Here is a 26,634-nt window from a genome sequence, read left to right as displayed (position 1 = left end):
ACAAAAAGATCTTTTGAAAATAATCACTATTTGTGAGCTTATTAATACACAGAGATTCACGTTGTTTAAACTAAGTCATGTTAACTTACCAATAAAATAGTAAACAAACCAACATTTTAAACAATTTTATAAATTACTTATTTCTTTTTGTTAATGTCACTCTCTCAACAATATACAAAAATAACACTACAGGACTATCCACCTAACCTGTCTCCATCTCTTGCAAAGTCCTGGGCCCTGGAAAGAGACTGGTCATCAATCTTCACTGTAGATGTCCCCCGCAAAGGGCAGGTGCATGTGGCTGCCAGTAACATTGGGCAATCGAGATAAGTCCGGCAGGCTCTGGATCCGGGACCTGAGTTCTTTTCGCACCAGGGAAACTCTGGCTAACTTGCGCTTGTATTCCTGTAACATCAAACCACTCTCATTAGCATTTCTGGGAGTTCAGAGAAGAGCTATCTAGCTTATCTAGCTAATGCTCTACATTAAATCTTATCTAGCTAATGCTCTACATTAAATCTACATTAAACATTCAGTTTATGCTGAATAACGAGATTATAATGTGAGCTTTAGGATCAAAAGAGGGACTTGGGAAATACTCAAGTAGGTAAACTCATTATTATGAAAAATCACAATCGTAAGCTCTTGTTTCACACTTGTAAAGAGAAGACTAAAATATTAATATACTTAACCACAGCATATAAGATTTTCAGGGATACAGGAGCTTGGATAAGAAAAAGTATATATTTATTTTCACAAACTTAAACTGAAATTTAGCACTGTTTTCAATTCTGAATGTTGGCAGCAGACCACAGGAGCATTATCAGTATCTGTGAGTTTAATAGAAACCAGTTGCTTCAATATTACTTTACAGTTTTTCACATCTATCTTAAAATATTGTTTACATTTATGACTACTTTGAAATTATTAGACCAACTGCTACATGTAATTTAATGTATCAGTAAAGAAGCATATATTACTGTACTTTTATTATTTCAATAAGCTCTACTTCAATATAACTTGTTTCCATTGTAATGCTATGCATTTTATTTTCTATATTTAAAATATTTAACTTGAGAAGGGGTCCAAGGCTTTGCCAGATCACCAAAGGATTACAATGCCACAAAAAGAAGGTTAGGAAACCCTGCAAACAGCAGCCTAAGGAGTCAGAGACTGGAAACTAATTAAGATCATGTTTGGCTTAGGGGGAAACAGCCCATTCTCTGTAGTGGAAATATCTTTTAACTGAAGTTTCCAGACTTTAACAAGGAGAGAGGACCCTTCTTTACTCCATCACTTAGCAGAGGTGGGATGTGAAGAGGGGAACCTAGAAAGTGGGTATTATTCCCTCTATAAAGCCTACAGCCCTCTCCTTCCCTCTGACCAAGGGTGATCTCAAGACAGACCAGGTGAGTGATAAGCTTTCATCTGGGGTCGAGGGTCTCTCCACAAAGAGCCCTTCTTCTTTAGCTGTTTCTCAACTCTGACTGAATCACCTAGGAAATTTTTGAAGAAACTCAGAATTTTCAAGAGAACTCCAGCCTCACTATCTATCAATTAAATGAGAATCTCTGGCAGTGGATCCAGAGCTCTCAAATTTTGTAAAAGCTCCCCCAAAGGATGCTAATACACAGCCAACTCGTGAGCTACTTCTCTAAGGTTTTTCTGTCTAAAATGAAATCAGTTAGCAAACTTTGTGTTACTGAGCCTCCTCTTTTAAAGAATAACTACACCTGGGGAAAGGAGTTTGTCAGAATTACTATATCGCAACTGCTCTAAGGGAAAGGAGAAGATTTCTGAAGCATGGGGAACTGGGCACAATGGCAGACAAAGAAGACAAGGTTGAAAGCTGGACATGTTCTAGGAGAGCTTTGGGCACACAAGAGAGGGGTCAATCTTTGCCATGTCTGCCTGTTCCTGAATTTCTAATCCATCACGAAGATCAAGGTTGAGTAAAAGAGAGTTTAATTGGGGTCTATAACCTCAAGGTAAGATTTTCCTGTTCCCTTTTCCCCTTTGCCAGTGACACACTGGAACATCAGGTAGGTTTCAGCATAACAGCTTGGAGTGGCAAACAAAAGAGAAGCACCAGAGTATTTCATTCTAGATGCATACTTTTCAGTCGGATCTCCACACACCTCATTTAGCATACGTGTCTTCCTCAGCACATGCTGATAGGGGGGCAAACACATATCTCCATCTGTCCTTCTGTTCTTACTAAATCATTCTCTAATAAGTAACACCTAAAGTACTCTGGGGTCAGCATGACATATCCAGATGCTGTTCAAACATGCTCAGAAGTAATTACTCTCTGCTCCTCTCGAGGCTAGATGTTTTGAGAAATGTCTTATGTGCCTTTAGTGGTCATTACTGCTCACCCTAATTTCTAGTTTCTAGCATCCAGATAGGCTGTACTTCAATTATTAAGGTTTATATTAATCCTTTGATTCAAAGGATCTGTGGCAATTATTGATAAAAGCCTTCTACCAATTGGCAACACTGCATACAAGAAATTTGGTAAACATAATCAAAAGCTGCCATTTATTGAATGTCCATAATATGCCACACATTAAAATACAAACTCATTTAATCCTTTCAATAATCCTGTGAGAAGAGTGATTATCCTTCATAAGCAAGTAAAATCGTGCTTTACTATATTAGGAACAAAAGTAGTAATCAAAAGCTTTCTGCTACTGTCACAGGCAGACTTTCATCTGAAAGACAAAAGATTTAAGTAGCCCTGGTTAACTATTTGATGTTAGCCTGAAGAAAAAACCAGATGAAACCTGACGATCTACTATGATCCAGGCCATAGTCCCAAAACTTTTCACTTGCCTCACTGGTGGTCTAGAAAGAGGCTCCAAGATTCCACAAGTTGGCTTCCTATGGCAACAATGCTTACAATAAGATATGTATATTGTTTTGATTCTGATGTACAATAATGATAGTAATTCTCTTAGGTCAGAATCATCACAGCACCATGAATGCACACCTTTAGAAAAATGTTGTTGACTGTCTATTTACAATCCTCCTCTCTGCCCTACAAGACTGGGAGTGTTGTGACGGCAGTCCCCAGCATATGGCTAGTATATATTTATTAAGCGCTGGAGATAACAGTGTTAAACAAAACAGATGAGGTCTCTTGCCTTTACAAAGCTAACATTTCAGGGGGAAGGAGGCATAAAAAAACATAAATATCAATATTATTTCAGGTATAAATGAAGAAAATAAAGTTGAGCAATAGGAGAATAAAATACAGCCATGTGGGGGGGGCGGGGAAGTCAAGGCTACTTTACAAGTAAACAAAAAAAGAGAGGATTAAGGGTTCAAAAATTTTAAGTTTAAGAGCCTGAGGGCGCCCTTCTGCTCAGCCCCACTCCGTGAAACACAGGCTCTACCTTAGATGCAGAAGCTGAGAATACTGGGGCACGGATAACCCTTGCCCCCGATTCAGGAGGTGGTGGTCTTCACGAGAAGAGGCAAGCCAAGAGGAACACAGGCTCCTGCACCCCTTCCCTTCACCAACAGCTAAGCTCCTATAGCAGGAGCATCACTTAAAGAAAAGCTTGCCATTTGTCCCACTCCTAGTTCCACAGACCTGACTCAAAGATTTTGCATGAGAAACATGTAATAAAACAGATAGCGCCCTCCTGGTGTCAGAACAAATATCTAACACTGACCTCAAAACAAAATCAGTGTCTGGAAGAGATACCTGCACTCCCATGTTCATCGCAGCATTATTCACAATAGCCAAGATATGGAAAAAACCCAACTCTTTGTCAACAGGTGAATGGATAAAGACATGGTACATATATACAATGGAACATTCAGCTATGAGAATGAGGAAATTCTGTCATTTGCAACAACCTGCACAAACCTATAAGACATTATGTTAACTGAAATTAGCCAGACAGAGAAAGACAAATACTATATAATCTCACTTATATGTGGACCCTTAAAAAAAAGATGAACTCACAGAAACAGAAAATGATGGTGACCAGGGACTGGGGTGGAGCGGGGGTGGGAGATGGGTACTGGTCAAAAGGTACAAGCCTTCAGTTATAAAATGAATATGCTCTGGGGATCTAATGTACAGATGGTGATTATAGTTAATAATACTGTGTTGTACACTTGTTGTACACTTGATACACTGCTAAGAGAGTAGACCTTGTGTTCTCATCACCAAAGTAGCCATGTGATGAATATATTAATTAACCTGGTTGTGGTAATTTCACAAATACATGTGTTAAATCATCCCATCGTAGACTTTAAATATATACAATTTTATGTGCCAATTTTACTTCAATAAAGCTGGAGTGGGAGAAAAGAAATATCTTTTTATTCTCAGTAAACCAGAAAAATTACCCTAAGCATGAAAGAGAAAACACAAACGTGGACCCAGTGGCATGCATGTATCAGGGAAAGTCAAAGGTATGATAGTCTAATCTGATAAACACATCAATAGGTAAGGCCACTACATAAGTCTCTTTCAGTGTTCTCATTCTTTTCTAACTAAACCTGCATTTTGCAAAAACAGCTTTCAAAAGACTTATTTTGTGTTTTAACCTAAATAACCTTTTTTTTTTTCCTAAAAGAATTTAGCTCTGTTCCAGTCCCAAAGAAGGGGAAGGACCTAATTTTAAGTTTAAAAAAAAAACTGCTGAAAAGCCAAAGCATTAAAAAATTAAGCCCCTTCCCTCAGCAATAAATACTGAACTGCTTCTACTGCAAAGGTATCATGCTCTGTCTAGTCTGTGTATTTAAAAGTCTTTTTTAAAATTTTTTAATTGAAGTATAGTTGATTTACAATGTTTCAGATGTACAGCAAAAGTGGTTCAGTTATATATAATATATATTTAAAGAATATATCTATATATATTCTTTTAGATTCTTTTCCATTATAGGTTATTACAAGATATTGAATAGCTCCCTGTGCCATACAGTAGGTCCTTGTTATCTATTTTATATATAGTAGTATCTGTTAATCTCAAATTCCAAATTTATCCCTCCCGCCCTGTCCCCTTTGGTCTCTTTCTTCTTTTGTTCTCTTCTCCTGTGATCTGATGACTATTTTTAGTGTTGTTTGGATCCCTTCCTTTTTGTGTTCATATGTATTATAGATGTTCTGGTTTGCGGTTACCTTGAGGTTTTGGAATAGAAGTCTATATATATACGTGATTGCTCTAAGTTGCTGATCTCTTAATTTCAAATGCATTTAAAAATACCCTGCATTTGTACTCTCCTCCCCTCACAATTACTGTTTTTGATATATTTTACATCTTGTTTTGTGCATCCCTTACCTCCTTATTGTGGACGGATAATTTTACTACTTTTGTCTAACTTCCCTACTAGCTTTGTGTATGGATGATTTCCTACCTTTACTGTATGTTCGCCTTTATCTGTGAGCTTTTTCATTCTGTAATTTTGTTTCTAGTTGTGGCCTTTTCTTTTTTACCCAGAAAAGTTCCATGAACAGCCGTAAAGCTGGTGCTGAAATCTTTTACCTGTTACTTGTCTGTAAAGCTTTCGATTTCTCCATCAAATCTGAATGAGAGTTTTGCTGGGTAGAGTATTCTTGGTTGTAGGTTCTTCCCTTTTGTCACTTTAAATGCATCATGCCACTCCTTTCTGGCCTGCGGAATTTCTGCTGAAAGATCAGCTGCCACTTGGGGAACCAATGCTTCACCTCATTTCCTGTTGACTGTTTACATGAGTCATTTTACTTCTCCCTCACTATTCCCCCCTCATTCAACAAGGTCTGTATTTTTGTTTACTTGCCAGTATCACCACCACCACCACCCTAAAACTGCAAACCCTCGTCTGACTATATTTCAACATCAATGAATCAGGAGGTGTTATCTATCTTGTGTGCAGTTAGAGTGGGTTAGAGCTAGGTTGAAATCTGAACCACCACTAGAAATGCTTTTCTTTACAGCTAATGTTGAGTATACATTGTGTCCAAATCTCCATTTTACAAGACCTATTTTAAGACCAAACTTTGCCATAGAAACTTTTCCTACTTTAGTTTCATACTAACTTCCTATGATCTGCTACTATTCAAGTTATTTCTGAACTTAAATACTACTATACTGTTTTCTAGTTTTCATAATTAGGGGGAAACACACTTTGTGTGTATCTATATTCCTTACAGTGTTCAGCAGAACACTGGGTGTGAAGAGGTCCCCAGTCGATTCTCCTGGGCATTAGGTCAAAAGATCTGGATACAAGTACCACCTCCTCAATTTACTACCTGTAATCTTAGGCAAGGGCACCCTAAGATTATCTAAGCCTCAGCTGCTTCCTTTGTAAAATATGGGTATCTATTTCATTGGGCTGTGAGGCTTAAATAAGTTAATGTGGAAGTTTTCAAATTATGAAGTGCCACAGAACTGCAGTTATCATTCGGGGATGGTATCAGAACCATCTTGCACCAAAAACAGCTAAGAGGATAAATTTCCTAAAATTTGGAGTTCTTATTCATTTTAGGGCTGATCCAGATACAGTTGTTCTAATATTTCAGTTGCTTAAAATAAATAGCTTAACTATTTCTGAATTTAAATATATATATATATATATATATAGGGGCTGCCATTACCTTGCACATGCTACTAATAATTCTGCTCTCTTCTTTCATACATGACTCTGAATTAAAAAAAAAAAACTGGGAGAAATTCAACTATACCCACATGTGCATCTTTAGTGGCCATTAAGGGCTGTGGTCAACAATTTCAAGCATCATGCCTACCATATTATTGCCCCTTCCTTCCTACCCACTTCCTGAGAGACAGCTGCTGCAGCAGAAAGAGGATTATATCAAGTTAGGAAGCCCAATCCTGATTCTAGTGAGCAAGCTGTGTAGCTTTTGTAGGAATCAAGTTTGAGTGTAATCCAGATTCCGGAATGCTCTGAAAACAAGGCTTTGATAATGCATTCTCTCTCACTTTTCATTTGTGAAATCAATGTTTAGGGTGCCTTTCAAGTATAACAATATGGGCTGGACAACCCCCAGTTTTAAAAGACATATGAGGATATTTTTTTCAGCCAAAAAAACATGGACATCCTAGTATTAAAGACTTTTTCCGGGCTTCCCTGGTGGCGCAGTAGTTGATAGTCCGCCTGCCGATGCAGGGGACACGGGTTCGTGCCCCGGTCCGGGAAGATCCCACATGCCGCGGAGCGGCTGGGCCCGTGAGTCATGGCCGCTGAGCCTGCGCGTCTGGAGCCTGTGCTCCGCAAAGGGAGAGGCCACAACAGTGAGAGGCCCGCGTACCGCACCAAAAAAAAAAAAAAAACAAACTTTCTCCACAATAGCATTTCTTAAAGATGGAGTGATGTAGTATTTCCATACGACATCTATTTCTATAGTATTCCACAAGCTGTATCTATGCAAACACCTAAGCAATTTAATTTCTCCCTTTATATCTCACTATATGTATTCTTAGTCTGAAATCTGGTTGATTCAGTTTTGGCTACTTAAAATTTACCTGTTACATCATTTTTAATCAGTCGTCATAGTAACTACATGTTTGAGAATAAAATAAGTTGGTCCTTGGGTCACAAAAGCACAAATTAACGTTGAAGGTGGAGCTAGTTATCTTCATTCAAAATAGTATCAAGACATAATCTTCAGAACATATTATAGAACCCCTTAGGTTGATGGTAATCTTCATAATCCTGGTTCATTTTATTGGTTCTTCTGCAGACCTCTAAATGGTTTTGTTCTTTGATATGTATTTCATTACGTCTTCTGCTTCTCTTTAAATGTTAACAAGTCTTCCTTAAGTGACTTTCTTCAATGTAACTATTTAGAAGCTCTGATTCTCATTTTTCAGGATCCACCATAATTTACTTCATTTTGCTTACCCTGGGGTTGGGGCTCTTTGCTAGATTAGACAGGAAAAGTTAATTGAAGTATCAATCAATATTTTAAAAATACCACTTATTTTCTTAAAGGCGGCCAAGAAATTCCATGATGTCGGGGAGATTAGTCAAGTCTGTTGCCATCTCCAGGTAACAGAGTGTAAAGCAGGTAAAGATCTCAGTGATTTGCCCTAACTTGTCTTCTAGAAAACAAATACCCAAACTTAGCTTGGGATCTAGTCCTGCAATTGTTAAAAACTATTGTATATATAATTAAAGTATTTTAAAAGTAAAATATCAAATCCTTTCTCATTTCTTTTCACATTATCCCACACATCTCTGATGGAACCATTTTTCCTTGTCCATCTGCAGAAAAGTTACCTTTTAGTGGGAAATACTTTAGTGTAAATGAATGTCATCTAACAGACTGTCTTATATCTTGCAGTTCCTTTGAGGGCTTACTATCATTCTCTTAAATAAGTATTCTACAATAAAAGCAGATTTTACTTCTAAAATATTCTTGGAATAGGTAATTCCCACCTGTTAGTAAATTATAATTCTATTACCATGAAGGCTCATTAGCCTTCTGGATTAACAAGTAGAAAAAAGATTTAATATTTTCTCAGGGAATTAGTTTTCTGCAAGGAACCCAATGCCTACCTGGCTATCGAATGGGTTTTAAAAAATCAAAAATGCTAAATTGTAATGAGAGTAGATACTGTTATAAATAAGCTTTATAAATTTCTAGATTGAGTGTGACCCTAACCAAGATTTTGATGTGCTTACTAAATGCCAAATGCTGTTCTAAGTGGTCCATTTAATCTTCATAGGTAGAGACTCTTATTATCTATGCATTACAGATAATAAAACTAAAGCACAATTAACCACTAATTAAGAAACTTCCTCTTAAATCAACAGACAAGGTCAAAAAAGCTTGAAACCCAGACAGTCTGGCTTCAGAGTCCTCATGCTTAACCATTATGCTATCCTGCCTCTCGTATCTTGGAATTGTTATTGGGATGGGTATTCTTTAGAAGTGTGTTATCCAACTGAAATCTACCTTACATGAAATATAGGACCACCACAGTCACAGGACTAACGGTTATGTCCCTAAAACTCAAAATTCAACATGTTTAGGAAACAAACTGTGACTTGTATTAGGTAGTCTAATTCTGCCAAAAACATCTCTGGAATCCCCAGTAATGGAGAGGAGCCGTCATTTTCTCATGAATAATAGCATATGGGCCTAGAGACTTAAAAACAAACAAACAAACAAAAGAAGGACTAATAATAATAGCAGCAACATACAGAAGACACAAGGGAAAAGAAACAAGAAAAGGCAAGGGGCTAGTCCAATCAGGAACGATGACCAATATTCCAGGAAAGTTGAACCTATCACTAATCATCAGTTGTGACCTTGGAGGGGGAGGGGGAGCCAGGAGCTGATAGGCAGCATATAACTGAGGTCATTTATTTGTAAGCAACTTCAAAATCAAGTGGGAAGAAGGAATTTAAGGAAGTGAGCTATAACAAATTAATTTTTCTACTTGTCTGATATTTAAGTTAGGAAGTAGACTTGATTATGCTTTCTGTAAATTTTCATTTTGTGTGACCTTTTAGCCTAAATTATTTTCATTTTCTGTGTGACCTTCTGGTCTCACTCCCTTAGTATGTATTACCCAGTTTCTAAAGAATCACACTATTTCAGGGTCATGGAGGTCAGCCAATTTGATATTTCCCAAATTGGGTGTCCCATGGAACACTGTTACACAAGGCTTTAACAGGCAGGCCATAAATCAGAGGTTCTGGGCTGTTTGGGAGCACACATAGTTTCTCTGCTACATCCCTGCTCCAATCTCCAATATGCTCATGTCCAGAGTGAAGCTCCAAGAAGGGAATCTGGTTTGTAACATTCCTCAAAAACCTGAAATACATGTTTGCTGAATATATACTACCATCTCCCAGAGCCAGTTGTTTATATATAGAATACAGTGAGGCAAACATTAGACCCAACATTTCTCTTGTCCTTGTCATTCAACCTCTTCTTGACCAACTCCAGTAACAGCAAACAATACTTTATCCTTCACTTTTAAAGAACAGTTTCACTGGATATAGAATTTTAGGTTGTTTTTCCTTGAACAGTTTTCACCCCACTCCCTTCTTGCTTGTGTGATTCTACTGAGAAGTGCACTGTAATTCTTAGCCTACAAGTAAGATGTTTTTTCCCTCTGGCTTTTTTCAAGGTTTTCTCTTTGCCTTTCATTTTCTGCAGTTTGAATATGACACACCTAAGTGCAGACTAGATTTTTTGATATCCTGTCGGGTGTTTGTTCTGCGTTTCCTGGGTCAGTGGTTTGATGTCTGTCATTAACTCTGGAATTTCTTGGCCATTATTACTTCAAATATTTCTTCTGCTTCATTTGTTCTTCTGGTATTCCAAGCACATGTATGTTACACTTTTCCAAACTGTCCCACAATTCTTGAATGCTCTGTGTTTGGTTTTTGTTTTGTTTGGGAGGGGAGGTTGTTGCTTGTTCTATTTTCTTTTTGCATTTCAGTTTGGAAAGTTTCCACTATCAAGCTCATTGATTTTTTCCTCAGCAGTGTCCAGTCTACTGAGGTGATCATCAAAGGCACTTTTCATTTGTCAGTGTTTATTTCTAACATTTAAAATTTGCTTTTGATTCTTTCTTAAGCATGTTCACCTCTACTTAGATCTGTTCTTGAATGGTGTCTACTTTTCATTAGAGCTGTTAACATATTAATCAGTTATTTTAAATTCCTGAACTGGTGATTCCAGAATTTGTGTCATACAAGAATTTGTTGCTGATCCTTGTTTTGTCTCTTCAGGCTGTTTCTTGCCTTTTGGCATGCTTTGTAATTTTTTCAAAAGCTGAACGTGATTACCAGGCAATAAAAACTGAGGTAAATAAATCTTTATTGAGAGGTTTTACATTAATCTGGCCAGGATTGGGGCTGTATTTACGGTTTGCTGTAGATGTAGATAGCTGAGGCTGAAACATTTATTAAGTAATCCTTTCACATTAGGCCAGTTCTAATTGCCAGAATGGTCTTGCTTGTCACCTGGAACATATCCACTGGTCCTAGGTTCTGCCTTCTTATGTAAACCCAACTCTTCTCTTCTGATAGCTTTCAAAGCATCTGAAGACAGGTAGCACATAAATTATGCCTGTCCTCAAGTCTGATCTCTGATATCCCCATTTGTTCAACTGTTCTCCAATGTATTTTGTTTCCATTTCCTTTGCCATCCTGGCCTCTGCCTCTGAATAAACACTGTGCTAAGTTAATTCCCTTTGCTAACGCAGAATTCAGCCTGAGTTCAATACATGAATCCGGCTGTTGTTTAACCAGCATCCAATAAAACAGAACGTACTTTCCATATTCTGAACACTTAGTGTAGCTTAACACTGTTTATGTTACCATAGCTATATCACCATGCTGACTAACAGCTACATGACCACTGCTTTCTTCCATGAAGTGATGCCAAGCCAGGTCCTGATCATGTTGATGCAGTTAGCTTAGAGGAATCTAAATGTAGGAACTGACAGTAGAAATTTTTAAGCAGCGAAAAGTGATAATGAAAGCAATGCAAGATTCACATTGATTCCCATTCAATTTGCACTAGTTATGGACCAACGGTTATTAAACTGTGAGCCAAAGACGCATATTAGAGGCAGCCCTAATTCAACTGAAGTTGTAAGCAAATTTGTGCGCGTGTGCATTTTTCAAACCTGTTGGCAACTCAAAAAAGGTTAAAAAGGGCCATGTTCTCATATTTCTGCAATCTTTCTGGTGTTTCATGAATACACCTTTTTAATCAAAGAAAACTGAACACATTTAGCTATGGTCCCGAAAGTCAAAAGGTAACTACAATCTCATTAGGAATTAGAATATAAAGCACATTACTGTAGCAAAATGTGTTTAGCATCTAATAAGTTATCAGAATTTATCAAATTTACTGATAATGACCTGCCTAGTTAATATATGTACATTTTCACTGTATGCAAATTACCTCAATTTTAAAATGTACTAAGTTTATTAATCCTAAAAAACACCCAAGACTATTACTTTATATTGGAATACGATCACTGATATTAGAAAGATCCCAAGAATGGAACTGGCTTTACTTTGAAGCAGTGCCTTTCTCCATAACCTGATCTAAGCATGACCAAATTTGGCAGATGCTTTACAAAGAATTTTTGCTTTAGGAAGTTATGCCTGACAGAATTCTTTCTGCGAGACTGTTGGTGTGAATGACATAAGGCTCTCCTTAAAATTTTGATTGATTTAACTATCTAAGAGGTTCACATTTTACTTTATCAAATCTTATGTGTGCAATGATATGAAAATTACAAGATAAATTCTAGTTCTAACATGAATCTTACTTCAAAAGTAAGGAGTGAATAAATTAGAAGGTATAGCTAACAAAAATACCACTCCCCCAATAAATTACAATGGTGTACTGAAGGACTGAACTTAGAGAGGAAATGACTTGTAGTAAATAGATAACTTCCAATATTCTTGATAGTAAATATCCCCCCCCACCCCAATCTGTCACATGGACCTAGTTCTTTCAGTAAATCCAGTAAGTACAACTTATTTATCCTGATGTGGATAAATGGACCTTTTTTAAAGTTCCACCCCTGTTTGAAATAAAGGAAACAAAAGATACAATAAATGCTAGCCACCTATAATGTTTTTAAAAAATCACTTTCACAAACATTTTTTAAAAGATGAGACTGAATATACACAATTATTTAAAACAAACAAAAAACCCAGAGTGGAGTGAAACACATTAAAATATTAATAAGTGTTTTCAGAGGTTCGTGTAAACTTTTGAGTTGTTTTTTTTTTTCAGTATTTTCCAAATTTTCTATAATAAGCATGTATTGTTTTTATGATGGGAAAGTGTTTTAGGAATAAAAGGCAAGGAAAAAAATTTAAACTCTGCATATTGCTTTCAAGAGATGAATTTCTGAAGTATTCAGAAGTTTCTAACTATAAGAAGGGAATAGGAGAAAAGTCAAAAGCACTGAATTTTAGAACTTAAATAGATCTCACAAATCATTAGGTTTGATATCTACATTTTGAAAAAAAGGGCTTGATATTGCACAATTTCTTCAAGTTCACACAGTAAGTTCTAAAACCCATAACTCTCAGTTCATTATTCTAATCCATACTCCATACTCACTGAAGACTAACCAAGATAAATACCTGAGTTGGATGTAAATTTGTACATACAGTATGGTTACAACTGTTTAACATTTTTATAATTACGCTTACAATGGTGTTTTTAATCTATGATTTTTATAAGATTAAGGAAATACACTGAAGTGTTATCAGGAGCTAAGTGGTTTTAATGTATTCATTTTAATGTAATTAATGTATTTTTCAAATTTCCTTTGAAGATAATGTTAATACTTCTGTGACTCAGTGTTCTCATTCATAAAACAGGTATAATAATAGTAATCCACCTCATATAGTCACAAATAAAAATACGATCAGTACCTAGAATGGTACCTTCACACAGAGTAAATGCTAAGTATCAGTTATTATTTTATGATAAAAATTTAAATGATCTCCCTTACAATGGAGTTTAAGTGCAATAGCAGGTATGAGGTTAGGCACTGGTAATTTTTCACCCACATAATTTATGGAAATGTTTCCCTTATGCAGGATTGGGATATTGCATTCAAGAGGCCAAAAAATTCTGGGAATCTAAAAACTAATAATCTCTTAGAGGCTCCAAGAGCAGGGTTTCTTGATGAATAGGAGTTTTTGTTGTTTTCATTATGAGTGTAGACACTCAAATGACGGAAAATGGTGCTCACTGATGAGTCAGGAAGGAGTAACAACATGGGATTGCAGAGAGAATGAAATCTAGCAGGCAGAGCCCGAGCTGACGTCCTAAAAGTCAATCTACCTCACTAGCACTAGTCATCCAGATGCTCCACTCCTTCCTACAGATAAATTCTCGGACAGGTCTAGGTAGCGAGCTGAAGAAGAAGAGTCATCTGGCAATAGCAGCTGCTGGATAGGAACCAACATTAAATTCTGGCAGGTGTGAAGAAAGCTGTACTCTTTGTTCCTATCTTCTTTCTTTCTCCCAGTTTTCCTTCTTTCCATCTTTTTTTCTCTCCTCTGTTTTTGTTCCTTTGCCTCATGCTGAGTTCTACTGTCAAAGGAAACTCTTAACTCTGTTATCATTTACAACACAAAGTTCATTTTGTGTGAACTGTATATATACTATATACCAGTATACCTAATACTCCCTACGTATATACACTATATACAGATAATCCTAAACAGCTTTTGTGACACCAAATTCAGATTTTCACACATTCGTTAGCAAACAGGTCAAAGCTACCCTATCATGATACTACTGTCAACATTTCAGTTTTGTACAGAAGTCTGAGGAGGTACGTGGGTGCTGATACTTGTGATAAAAACAAACAAACAAACAACAACAAAAATACAAGGATAAAAATCAGACATGCTAAGAGTGGCGAATACTTGCCACACAGACACTCCCTGGACTTTGGCTGGCTTGCTGTGTGTTCCATGCTAAAAGATAATGAAAACAGAATTTTACTATTCTGAATTGGGATTCAACATCAAAAACTCCAGTAATCCAAAAGTAAAGGGAATTTCACAAATCCAAAGAGAGGACGATAATGCTTCTTTACATTTCATAAGAAAGCAAGAGAAGATGACAAATTGTTACACATCTTCTGAGTGACAGATAGAAGTTGATGAGACTGCTGTCAAAATCAGCACTGCAATATCCAGTTCAATAAAAACTAAATCCTTCAACTTGAAGATCAGTTCTTCCTGACTATATTATTTTTAAATTGCATTGTCTATATTTAATAATTAATTTATGTCCTTACTAACTTTATATCTCAAATAATACATGGGGGCTTAAAAAACATCAATAACTACAGCAAGGAAGTTTGTAATTTAAAAAAATCTCTCTGGGCAAAAATTGTCCCTCTTAATATATGCTTTTGTTGCTAAAATTTAGTATAATTTATTTTTATTCACATTTTTAGGAATGCATCATGTGCCAACAATGGAGCACTGACTTACTACACTATGTTTAAACTTCATCAGCACAAATTTAGTTTTGCAAAATCTCACAAAGTATCTCACTTGTTCGACTGTTCCACTCTCACCTACTCTCATTTCATAGCCATTGAGGTTTTTATGTCATTGCTTACATTGTTTCCTTGCTTACTTGCCTAGAATTCCCAAACATTCCTTTGTTGATCAGAACAAAACAGTACAGAGCTTTTCATAACATGGCTGTGAGGACACCCTGTTTTCTGATGAATACTAATTAGGGATGGGACAGGATCTCGAGGTGTTTAGGCATTTTCAGTAGTTTACATTACTGTGCTGAATCCTCTATCAACTATTTCCTAGGGGAAAAGTTCTTCCCCCTTGAATCTGCTGTCTTACGCACTGTCCTTTCAAAAATGTTTGATGGTTCCAGTGATGTTACTATCTTTATGTAATTAGACTGTATGTACAACCTACTTGGGATGTCAGTAAAGTGGACAAGATCCAACATGAATTATCCCAGGGAATGGTTTTCCAGATACAGATGATCCCCATCACTCCTGGGTTTCACCAGCCTGGAGGAGACACTACCCGTTTCCCCTGTTCCAAGCTCCTACAAAGACACAGACACCTCACCACTGGTACCTGGCCCAGGAAGGGGGGAATGCACAGGAGTCGACCTTCCTGATTGTTTCCACTGCAACACCCTTAGTTACTGTGTTGTTCCAACCTCCTTCTTCCCGGTGTTCCACTTCTGAGCATAGAGCATTTGTGTAAATGAGATGCTCCCACCTTTAAGAGGGCACATGCCAGGATGTGGTTTATTTCTTCAATTCAATTCCTGTCAGTAATCCACCTTCTAAGAAGACTGCCACTTGAGGGAGGGGGGGCACCTACAGCATTCCTTCTCTTATTAGAGTGGAGTTATTACATACCTCATATGTAATAAATATAATTTCCCCACTTTATCTACATCTATCTTTTAAGCAATCTTTATCAATCATTATGAATAGAACTTTCTGTGACAATGGAAATGTTCTACATCTGCACTATCCAACAGAGTAGCCAAGAGCCACATGTGGCTACTAAGCATCTGAAATATGGCTAGTGCTGATAATTTAAATTTTATTTAATTGTAATTAATTTAAATATCACTGTGGCTAGTGGCCACCTATTGAACAGTGCAGCTCCTTATCTCTCTACATTTCACCTCAACCCTCTCATTTCATCTCTCTCCTTCCATTTCATTTCTCTTCCTGTTTCATCTCCCTCTCTTCATTATATCTTTATATTTTATATTTAGGTAATATATATGTAACATAAGATGTATACATCTTTATTATATAATTATATGATAAAGACAGACTACACTAGGTTTTATAATTTATTTTAATATATATTATCTTTTCTATAAGTTCTAGGAGGTGGGAAAAGCTGCCACTCGGTCTAACATCGTAAAAAGAAATCTATTCTGCTTTTGTTTTCTCTACAGAATCGAGTGAAAATCTAAATCAGGCAAGGAAATAATGTGAACACCACACTTTAATTAAGTCCAAGTCTCTTAACAGAATCAATTACATTCCAGAATGCTGGGGTAAAAGGTAAAAAACACTTCAGACCAACTTGATTCCTGAGACAATTACATCTCAGATGTCATGAAGAACTACCAAGAAGGTACACACCAGCAAATACTGTACCTAATTCTGAAAAGAGGTAGACTCTATAAACAAGAGAGGTAGGCCTGGTGCAGATTAAGTCAGAATCTTAGAAAATGATTCAACATATTGTTTAAAAGAACTTAGGAATCCAGCTGCAATCACTGAGATGCTAAGAATATAACTAGGAATATAAACACTTCTTGAGAGGACTGTAAACGCTTTTTGAGAGGACTACAGCTATAAAAACATTGCAGATATCTTATACTCTTTTTAGAGTATCCCTATAAATAAAACATAAATTCACTGGTTAAATGAGAGAACAGATATAAACTAGTTAGAAAACCTCCAAGTCTTTTCGTTTTGGGCTGCAACTTCTGAGGTACTTCCTATATGCTGGGCAGTTTAGCACCCAAATCATTTAAATCTCATAATAACCATATAAAGCAGGTGTAATTATTATCTCTATTTTACAGACAAGGAAACTGAGGTACAGAGAGGTCAAACACTTTGCCGAATGTCACTCAGCTAGTAAGTGGTGAAGCCAGAATCTAATCTCAGGTAATCCAGTTCCAGAGTCCCTACTCTTCAGCACAAGGCTAAACTGCCTCTCGATGTGTTCACGAATCCAAGACCAAGTCAATTAACGGAGAAAAATTTCTAACCACAGGCATGTTTTTAGCCTTATCTCTTGAACACATAAAATGATTTTTATCTATAATTTAGAATATATCCTTAAGAAATCTGAAGAAGAAACAAAGCCAAGAGAACCAAAACAAGAAATAACAAAAGTCAAGTTTTCAAAAAAACTCTACAGGCTTAAACATTGACTCAATTAATTAACATAGACATATATATATTTTAAAAACTAATTACATAAGAATCTGACAAACAACTCCAAGATTAAGAATGGCTGACGTGGACTTCCCTGGTGGCGCAGTTGGTTAAGAATCAGCCTGCCAATGCAGGGGACACGGGTTTGAGCCCTGCTCCAGGAAGATCCCACATGCTGTGGAGCAACTAAGCCCATGGGCCACAACTACTGAGCCTGTGCTCTAGAGCCTGCGGGTCACAACCACTGACCCCGTGTGCCACAACTACTGAGGCCCACGGGCCTAGAGCCTGTGCTCCACAACAAAAAAAGCTACCACAATGAGAAGCCCGTGCACCACAACAAAGAGCAGCCCTTGCTTGCTGCAACTAGAGAAAGCCGGCCGGCACTCAGCAACAAAGTCCCAATGCAGCCCAAAATAAATTAATTAATTTTTTTAAAAAATTTAAAAAAAATAAAAAAGAATGGCTGACGTTTAAAAAGTTAGAGGTAGTCCCAAAATTAGCATGAGCAAAAAAATGCCAGTGCTACATTGTCAAAACTATACGCCACCAAAAAAAAAAAAAAAGACCCCTCAGAGCCTAGAAAAAAGTTTATATGCAGCCAAAAAAGCTCTACATTATTTATGTTGTAATAAATATTTTATTTACAGGAAATAATTTAAATATTCTTTACTTAAAGAATAAAAAGTATAAAGACTCATTATATATTTACTTTGCTTACTGAAATGATCCTTAAGATCCTTTCTCAGAGCCCATTATTTTCACCAAACATATACTTTCAAATACCTATTTACTTGCACATTTCCTAAACCCATGGATTAGGAAAAGTAATCTAAAAGCTGGGAGAGATTGACCCACCTCCTAGAATAACGGAAATAAAAACAAAAATAAACAAATGGGACCCAATGAAATTTAAAAGCTTTTGCACAGCAAAGGAAACTATAAACGACGAAAACACAACCCTCAGAATGGGAGAAAACATTTGCAAACAAATCAACGGACAAAGGATTAATCTCCAAAATATATAAACAGCTCATGCAGCTCAATATTAAAAAAACAACCCAATCAAAAGATGGGCAGAAGACCTAAACAGACTTTTCTCCAAAGAAGACATACAGATGGCCAAGAGGCACGTAAAAAGCTGCTCAACATTACTGATTATTAGAGAAATGCAAATCAAAACTACAATCAGGTATCACCTCACACTGGTTAGAATGGGCATCATCAGAAATCTACCAACAACAAATGCTGGAGAGGGTGTGGAGAAAAGGGAACCCTCCTGCACTGTGCTGGGAATGTAAATTGATACAGCCACTATGGAGAACAGTATGGAGGTGCCTTAAAAATCTAAAACTAGGGCTTCCCTGGTGGCGCAGTGGTTGAGAGTCCGCCTGCCGATGCAGGGGACACAGGTTCGTGCCCCAGTCCGGGAAGATCTCACATGCCGCGGAGCGGCTAAGCCCGTGAGCCATGGCCACTGAGCCTGCGCGTCCAGAGCCTGTTCTCTGCAACGGGAGAGGCCACAACAGTGAGAGGCCCGTGTACCACAAAAAAAAAAAAACCAAAAAAACTAAAAATAGAATTACCATACGACCCAGCAACCTCACTACTGGGCATATACCCAGAGGAAACCATAATTCAAAAAGACACATGCACCCCAATGTTCACTGCAGCACTATTTACAATAGCAAGGTCATGAAAGCAACTTAAATGCCCATCAACAGACGAATGGATAAAGAAGATGTGGTACATATATACAATGGAGTATTACTCAGCCATAAACAGGAATGAAATTGGGTCATTTGTAGAGACATGGATGGACCTAGAGACTGTCATATGAGTAAAGTAAGTCAGAAAGAGAAAAACAAATATAGTATATTAACACATATATGTGGAATCTAGAAAAATGGTACAGATGAACTGGTTTGCAGGGCAGAAATAGAGACACAGATGTAGAGAACAAACGTATGGACACCAAAGGGGAAAAGTGAGGGGCCAGTGGTGGTGGGATGAATTGGGAGATTGGGATTGACATATATACACTAATATGTATAAAATAGATAACTAATAAGAAGCTGCTGTATAAAAAAATAAATAAATAGGGACTCCCCTGGTGGCACATTGGTTAAGAATCCACCTGCCAATGCAGGGGACACAGGTTCCAGCCCTGGTCTGGGACGATCCCACATGCCGCGGAGCAACTAAGCCAGTGAGCCACTGGTGGCTCAGTGAGCCACTACTGACCCTGCACTCTAGAGCCCGCGAGCCACAAGTACTGAAGCCCGCGCACCTAGAGTCCATGCTCCGCAACAAGAGAAGCTACCGCAATGAGAAGCCCGCACACCACAACGAAGAGTAGCCCCCACTCACTGCAACCAGAGAAATCCTGTGCGCGGCAACGAAGACCCAACACAGCCAAAAATAAATAAATTTTAAAATAAATAAATAAATTCAAATAAAAAATGAATTTTGCTACAAAAATAAAAGGAGAGAAAATGCTTTAAGCACTCATTGCTAGTAATAAAAAATATAAGAAGATAACCTACAAAGAAACATATATTAAGGTTTATAAAAAGTAGACAGTAGCAAATTAAGCAGTATTTTACATTTACATTGAATAGGTCCCAACACTCCTATAGACTTCACCAAGCTCTGGATGCAGGACTATTTTACAGTCGTTACAGATATTTATACTGCAGACTCTCGTATGTGTCACTTTAAAAAAGCAACCTGTGCCCGTGGGGACTCCCAGCAGCACGGAGAGGGTCCAAGCACCACAATGACTAAAGGAGTACTGTATGGTGTGGCTGGTGGGCTGGCAAAAGAGAGGCAAAGCTCCAGTGAGGTCTGGGCTGACTGGGCAAACTCACAAAACTCTGGCCCTAACACCTCCTCTGACTCTGGTTTCCTATGCACTTGCCTCAGAGTCGCAGAATCTGTGAACTGGCCAAGTAAAAGCTGTAATAAATCTCTTTTTTTCAATAGAGACTGATAAAAAAACTGACAAAACTCTCCACTCCCACCATTAGACAAGCATGCTGAGAGGAAGGACAACTACAACAAAAACAACAGCAACATCAACAAAAACTCATGGGAAAAACTGAAGGAAAATAACAGAAAGGAGAAAAAATGATGAAAAAAGATAAGCAATGTGGAATAAAGATTCAAAAGATTCAATATATATGTAATAGGAATTTAAAGAGAAACTATAAAAAATTAACAAAAATAAAAGGCAACATGCATTTTTCCGATAAAAGGGCATATCAACATCAAGCCAAATTAATGAAAGGCCAATATCCTAGACATATGATAGTCAAACTGTTAAATGTGTATGAGAAAGGAAAAAATACAGTAATTAGGCCAAAAGAAAAAAGTGACCCAAGAATTCTATATTCAGCCAAGCAGACATTCACAGGTGAGCAGAAAGGAAAGGCACTCTCAGACACACCAGGACTTGCACTTATTCTTCATGACTTCCACATCTCTGTCCTTTATTTTGACATAGTTGACTGGAATAGCTTTACAAGTAAATTTGTGTGTGTGTGTGTGGTACGCAGGCCTCTCTGTGGCCTCTCCCGTTGCGGAGCACAGGTTTCAGATGCGCAGGCTCAGCAGCCATGGCTCACGGGCCTAGCTGCTCCGTGGCATGTGGGATCTTCCCGGACCGGGGCACAAACCAGTGTCCCCTGCATCGGCAGGCGGACTCTCAACCACTGCGCCACCAGGGAAGCCCTCAAGTAAATTTTTTAATGACAAATAATATATGAATAATGTAATAAAATCTAAAAATAAGAAAAATATGATTCTCTACAGACCACTAAAAGGATCTAGGATTCTATAAATAAAACTGGTTGGTAAGGAAGAAAAAGAGAGGGAGAAACTAAAAGAGGGCTACTATTTCAAATTATGCAATTTCAATATCAATAGTAGGTTGTGGTTTTTATCTACCATTCTGGATTTCTGGTATATTCCACGTTTTCCCCAACGAATAAATGTGAATGTACACACACACCACACACACACACACACACACATATATAGGTGAACAAATACTTTTGTGAAATTTCATAAATAAAAGTATATAATAAATTTCTAGCAACTGCCCAGAAAATGGAGAAGACTACTCTCAAAACCGTATGCTCCCTTCACATCAGAAACATTCAAGCAGATAGATTAATCTATCTTTTGGGAAGAAAGATTTATCTATCTTTCAGGAAGTGTGCTAAAATAATTTCCAGCACTGGGTAGGTTAGATGATCTCCAAACTATTTCGAGTAACAAATATCAATCTAAGACTATAACCATCACTTTTCAATGAAAAAACAAAACACTCATTTAAAAAATGGACAAAGGATTTCTCCAAAGGTGGTAAACAAATGGCCAACAAGTATATGAAAAGATGCTCAATATCACTATTAGGAAAATGCAAAGCAAAACCACAGTGATATACCACCTCACATCCATTAGGATGGCTACTGACCAACAAAAACAGAAACAAGTGTTGGCAAGGATGTGGAGAAATTGGAACCCTGTGCATTGTTGGTGGGAATCTAAAATAGTTGTCATTATAGATGGTATAGTATGGTAATAACATTTTCCCAGAAAAATGGAAAACAGAATTACCATATGATCCAACAATCCCTTTGGGTATACACCCAAAAGATGTGAAGCAAGGACTCAAAGAGATATCTGCTATGAACCCATGTTCACAGCAGCATTATTCACAATAGCCAAAAGGTGGAAGCTACTCAAGTGTCCACTGATGGATAAGTGGGAAAACAAAATGTGGTATTATATATATTATGAAATATTCAGCCTTAAAAAAGAAAATTCTGGCAGATGGTATGACATGGACGAAGCTAGAGAACATAATGCTAAGTGAAATAAGCCAGTCACAAAAGGACAAATACTGTATGATTCCACATTTATTAGATACCTAGCATAGACAAATTCATAGAGACAGGTAGCCGGGGCAGTAGGGAATGGGGAGTTGATTAATGGGTATAGTTTCAGTTTTGCAACATGAAAAGAGTTCTGGAGACTGGTTACACAAGAACATGAATATACTTAACACAACTGAACTGTACACTTTTAAAAATGGTTAATATGATCAACTGTATGTCTATCTTAACTACAATTTTTTTTTAATGTAAAAGAAAAAAAAACTATACCATCACTTTAAGTGCTCCCAGAATTTGTCCCACTACTTTTAGAGTACTATGCAATCTAAAATGATCTGGTAGAAGGCCAAAAGCAGGAAAAAATCATGTAAAATAAGGGCTCTGGTACTTATTGCCAACTGTCCTTCACATAGAATGGGTGATATACGAATTTATACCCACAATGTAAGAGTCCCCACTTCCACCTTCCCTTGCCATTGCAGAGGATGTTCATTTCATTTTCTTAAACCACCTGACTTGAGCATGAAAATCACATCGCTTATTACTTTTTCTTGTTTTCCCCTACTAGGAATTTGAGAAAATTATCACAGATAAGCGAAGATTTTTAGCTAAAAGGTGATTCAAAACAATGTTTTTCAATGGCAAGAAACTGGAAAATACAAATGCTAAACAGGTAGCTGGCTAAAGAAATACTTCTTTAAAGCAGAATATGATCTAGCTATTAAAATGAGAATATCTGTAATCATGGGAAAACATTTACAGTAAATGTGTAAAAAGGACAATGTGTAAAAATGTCATTAGATGCTAACGTAATAATCGATTCCATCTTCCAAATCTTGTCAAGGGTTATTTAAGGGGTAATGAGACTTTAGGGGGCCTCTGTGCTTACCAATGGTTTCTAAACCATGAGGAGCACATACTACTTCTATAATTTTTTTTAGAGAACTAAAATTTATTGATCTACTTAAAACCAAAATCATCCTTTCCCCCCCCAAACTAGCTCCCTAGTTCCATATCCTCTTAGTCAGTGCCAGAATTATGTGCCCCATCATTTTCAATATCTCATTTATCACCGATTCCTCCTACTTCTCAGACCCAATTAACAAATTATGGTGATTTAATTGTTCCCCATACCTGCCCATTCCTTTATTTTCTCACTGCTATCATCAACTATGGTTCAGGCCTTCATTACCCACAATATAAAATTTTCCAATCAAGTCATATCTTGGTCTCCCTATTGTAAATCTCTCGCCATTCTAATCCACTTAGCAACTATAACCAGGTCTCCAAACACTACTACTACCAGTCCTCTCTGTCCTCTGGACTACTATAACCACCTGCTCGGCCAGCCATTCACTGCCCTTCACAATTTGGTTCCAACCTACTTATCAATCTCATCTCATTCCTAGTAATTCTCAGCTGCTACAGCAAGCTGAGAGAGCAATGCCCCTCTTGAAGGATATTACTATTGAGTTCTATTCCACGAAGGAGTTAACAAGCAGAGAGCAATTAGAGCCTAATGAACAAACACAGGATTAAGGACTGATTTCATTTGTAGCTCCAGTTCTTCCACCAGGTAGCACTGTGACGCTTACAAATTCTGCACTTATGGACTCATGAGTACTACTGTTCATTTGTCATTCATGTTTTCTAACATGTTGTTAATGTGTTACTCTACTAAAGGGAAAAAAGGGCAAACTGGTAAAATAATTTTAAAATTTCAAAATGGTCATTCATTCTTTTGTTCAAAATGCTCAGCTGCAGTTCTAGAATTCACAGTCCTTGAACACACTACCACTTTTTTTTTAAAGTACTGGGCTATACTAACATGACTTAAAATTAGTTAACCGGGCTTCCCTGGTGGCGCAGTGGTTGAGAGTCCGCCTGCCGATGCAGGGGACATGGCTTCGTGCCCCGGTCCGGGAGGATCCCACATGCCGCGGAGCGACTGGGTCCGTGAGCCATGGCCACAGAGCCTGCGCGTCCGGAGCCTGTGCTCAGCAACGGGAGAGGCCCCAACAGTGAGAGGCCCGCGTACCACCAAAAAAAAAAAAAAAAAATTAGTTAACCTATTTTGTGCTGGATACGACTTTCTTCAAAAACCTCAAGTATCTTTAATCATTTTATCAAAGCATCATTCTTTTGTAATTTAACTACAAAAGAAATCACCAATTTAAAGTATAAACATTACATACTCCTTGCAAACTACATTTGTACTAGCATTCATTCATTCATGCATCATTCGATGGCCAACTATCATTTACTCACTCAACAAAAACACCTGACTGCCTACCAGGAGAAAAGGACTGCTCCAAGCACTTAGGATATAGCAATAAACATGAAAAACAAAACAAAGTTCTTCTTCTCATGGTGCTCACATTCCAGGCAGGTACAGATGATAACTAAGTATACAAAGTTTTAAATTTCAAGCAGTGGTAAGTTCCATGAAGAAAAAATTAAAAAACCAAAAATGACAATGTAATAACAGTGGTAGGGAGCAATGTATTGGCATGAATCAGCAATGTAATACAGGAGAAGAGTAGGTGGAATCAAATGAAATGGATACAGAAGGGCTCTAAAGAGGTGACAGAGGAACTTAAACCTGAATGAAAACAGGAACCAGCTAAGTAAAGATTAGGAAAGAGCACTCCAGCCACCTTGTTAGCAATCAGCAAAGCAAAAGCTCTGGTGTGAGAACTTGCTTCATCTGCTTAAAGAGCAAAATGGATGCCTTTGAGATGGTTACAAGATGAGGTTAAATGGAGACTCAAGACTAGTCATCTCATAGGCCTTATATGGAGTTTAATATCCAGAAGTGTAATGGGAAGCATTGGAGAGTTTTACATAGGGGAATGATGAGACCTGTTTTCTTAAAAGATCTGGCTGCAGTGATGTAGACAGTTAAGAGAGGGAATAGGAATATCAGTTGTTAACCAGGCAACAGACAAGAGTAATTTGGCAGGAGTTATGAAACATATTATTAGTTCTATTTAACTAGACACAAAAGGTCTTCCATTTATATAACAAAGTGAACTCATGTTTATCTCCACTCCTCCCAAAAAGTCACTAAAATAATAAAACAATTTATAAGGGCAGAAACCCTCCAAGACAGAGAAGAGGGAACCACAGTACACAAATGTTCTGAAATTTTTGAAAGATGGAAAAAACTGAAACAGGGATAATGACCAAAAATAATGTAATTCACCCTGAGTAATTCTGAAAGTCTCAGGACTTTGGGGCATCAACCTCCTTGAAATATAACGGTGAGTCTTAAGGTTGACAATGAAGATCAAATAGATATCTTTACATCCATCTGTTCAAACTCATCCCATAGAGCCAAAAAATGAGGGATAAGAAACTAAGCCAAAGATCTGCATTTGGAGATCCAAATCACACAGATAAGAGGTTCTGAATACAGATGCCCTATGTTAGCTACCCAGCAAACTTAAAACATTTTCTCTAGAGAAAAGGAATGGCTCAGAAGAGAAGACCTATATAGATAATGATTATCTGGGAATCATGAAGACAATGATCTAGTATAATCTTACTGAAAGTCTTTAACATGAATCAGCAATTTCACCTTTAGGGATTTATCACAAGAGATGATATAAGTGAGTAAAGGGGGCTTCCCTGGTGACACAGTGGTTAAGAATCTGCCTGCCAATGCAAGGGACACAGGTTTGATCCCTGGCCTGGGAAGACCCCACATGCCACGGAGCAACTAAGCCCGTGCGCCACAACTATTGAGCCTGAGCTCTAGAGCCCACAAGCCACAACTAATGAGCCCACGTGCCACAACTAGTGAAGCCTGCACACCTAAAGCCCATGCTCCGCAACAAGAGAAGCCACGACGAGAAGCCTCCACTCGCCACAACTAGAGAAAGCCTGCGCTCAGCAATGAAGACCCAATACAGCCATAAATAAATGAATTTATTTATTTTAAAAAAATAAGTGAGTAAAGGGTTAATAAAAGAGACGTTCACTGGGAATTCCCTGGCGGTCCAGTGGTTAGGACTCGGTGCTTTCACTGCTGAGGGCCTGGGTTCAATCCCCGGTCGGGGAACTAAGATCCCACAAGCCACGTGGTATGGCCAAAAAAAAAAAAAAAAAAAAAAGATGTTCACTGCAATACTGTTTATAATATCAAACCAATGAAAGCAACTGGTCATAAAGAACAGATAGCTATGATATATCCATACCTTAAAAAGGAAAACACCGACATGATAAGATGAACATAAAATATTACATGAAAAGGACAATATGCAAAATAATACATGGACCCAATACATGGCGCTAAGCCT

The 26,634-nt window shown here is 37.6% G+C and overlaps 1 protein-coding gene across 1 annotated transcript in view; it reads right to left on the bottom strand.

Moving 5' to 3' along the window:
• Positions 1 to 222: 222 nt before the first annotated feature.
• RPRD1A (regulation of nuclear pre-mRNA domain containing 1A) overlaps positions 223 to 26,634 on the bottom strand; it is a 69,125-nt gene continuing 42,713 nt past the window's right edge. The window contains exon 7 of the mRNA XM_082852753.1: positions 223 to 405. Coding sequence (XP_082708879.1) covers positions 256 to 405 — 150 coding nt within the window. The 3' untranslated portion in view covers positions 223 to 255. The remainder of the gene's footprint in view (positions 406 to 26,634) is intronic.

Source organism: Leucopleurus acutus, assembly GCF_964270905.1.
Source record: "Leucopleurus acutus genome assembly, chromosome: 13".
NCBI classification, from domain to species: domain Eukaryota; kingdom Metazoa; phylum Chordata; class Mammalia; order Artiodactyla; family Delphinidae; genus Leucopleurus; species Leucopleurus acutus.
Note: the sequence above shows the minus strand (reverse complement) of the source record. Positions and strands in the feature narration are given on the sequence as shown.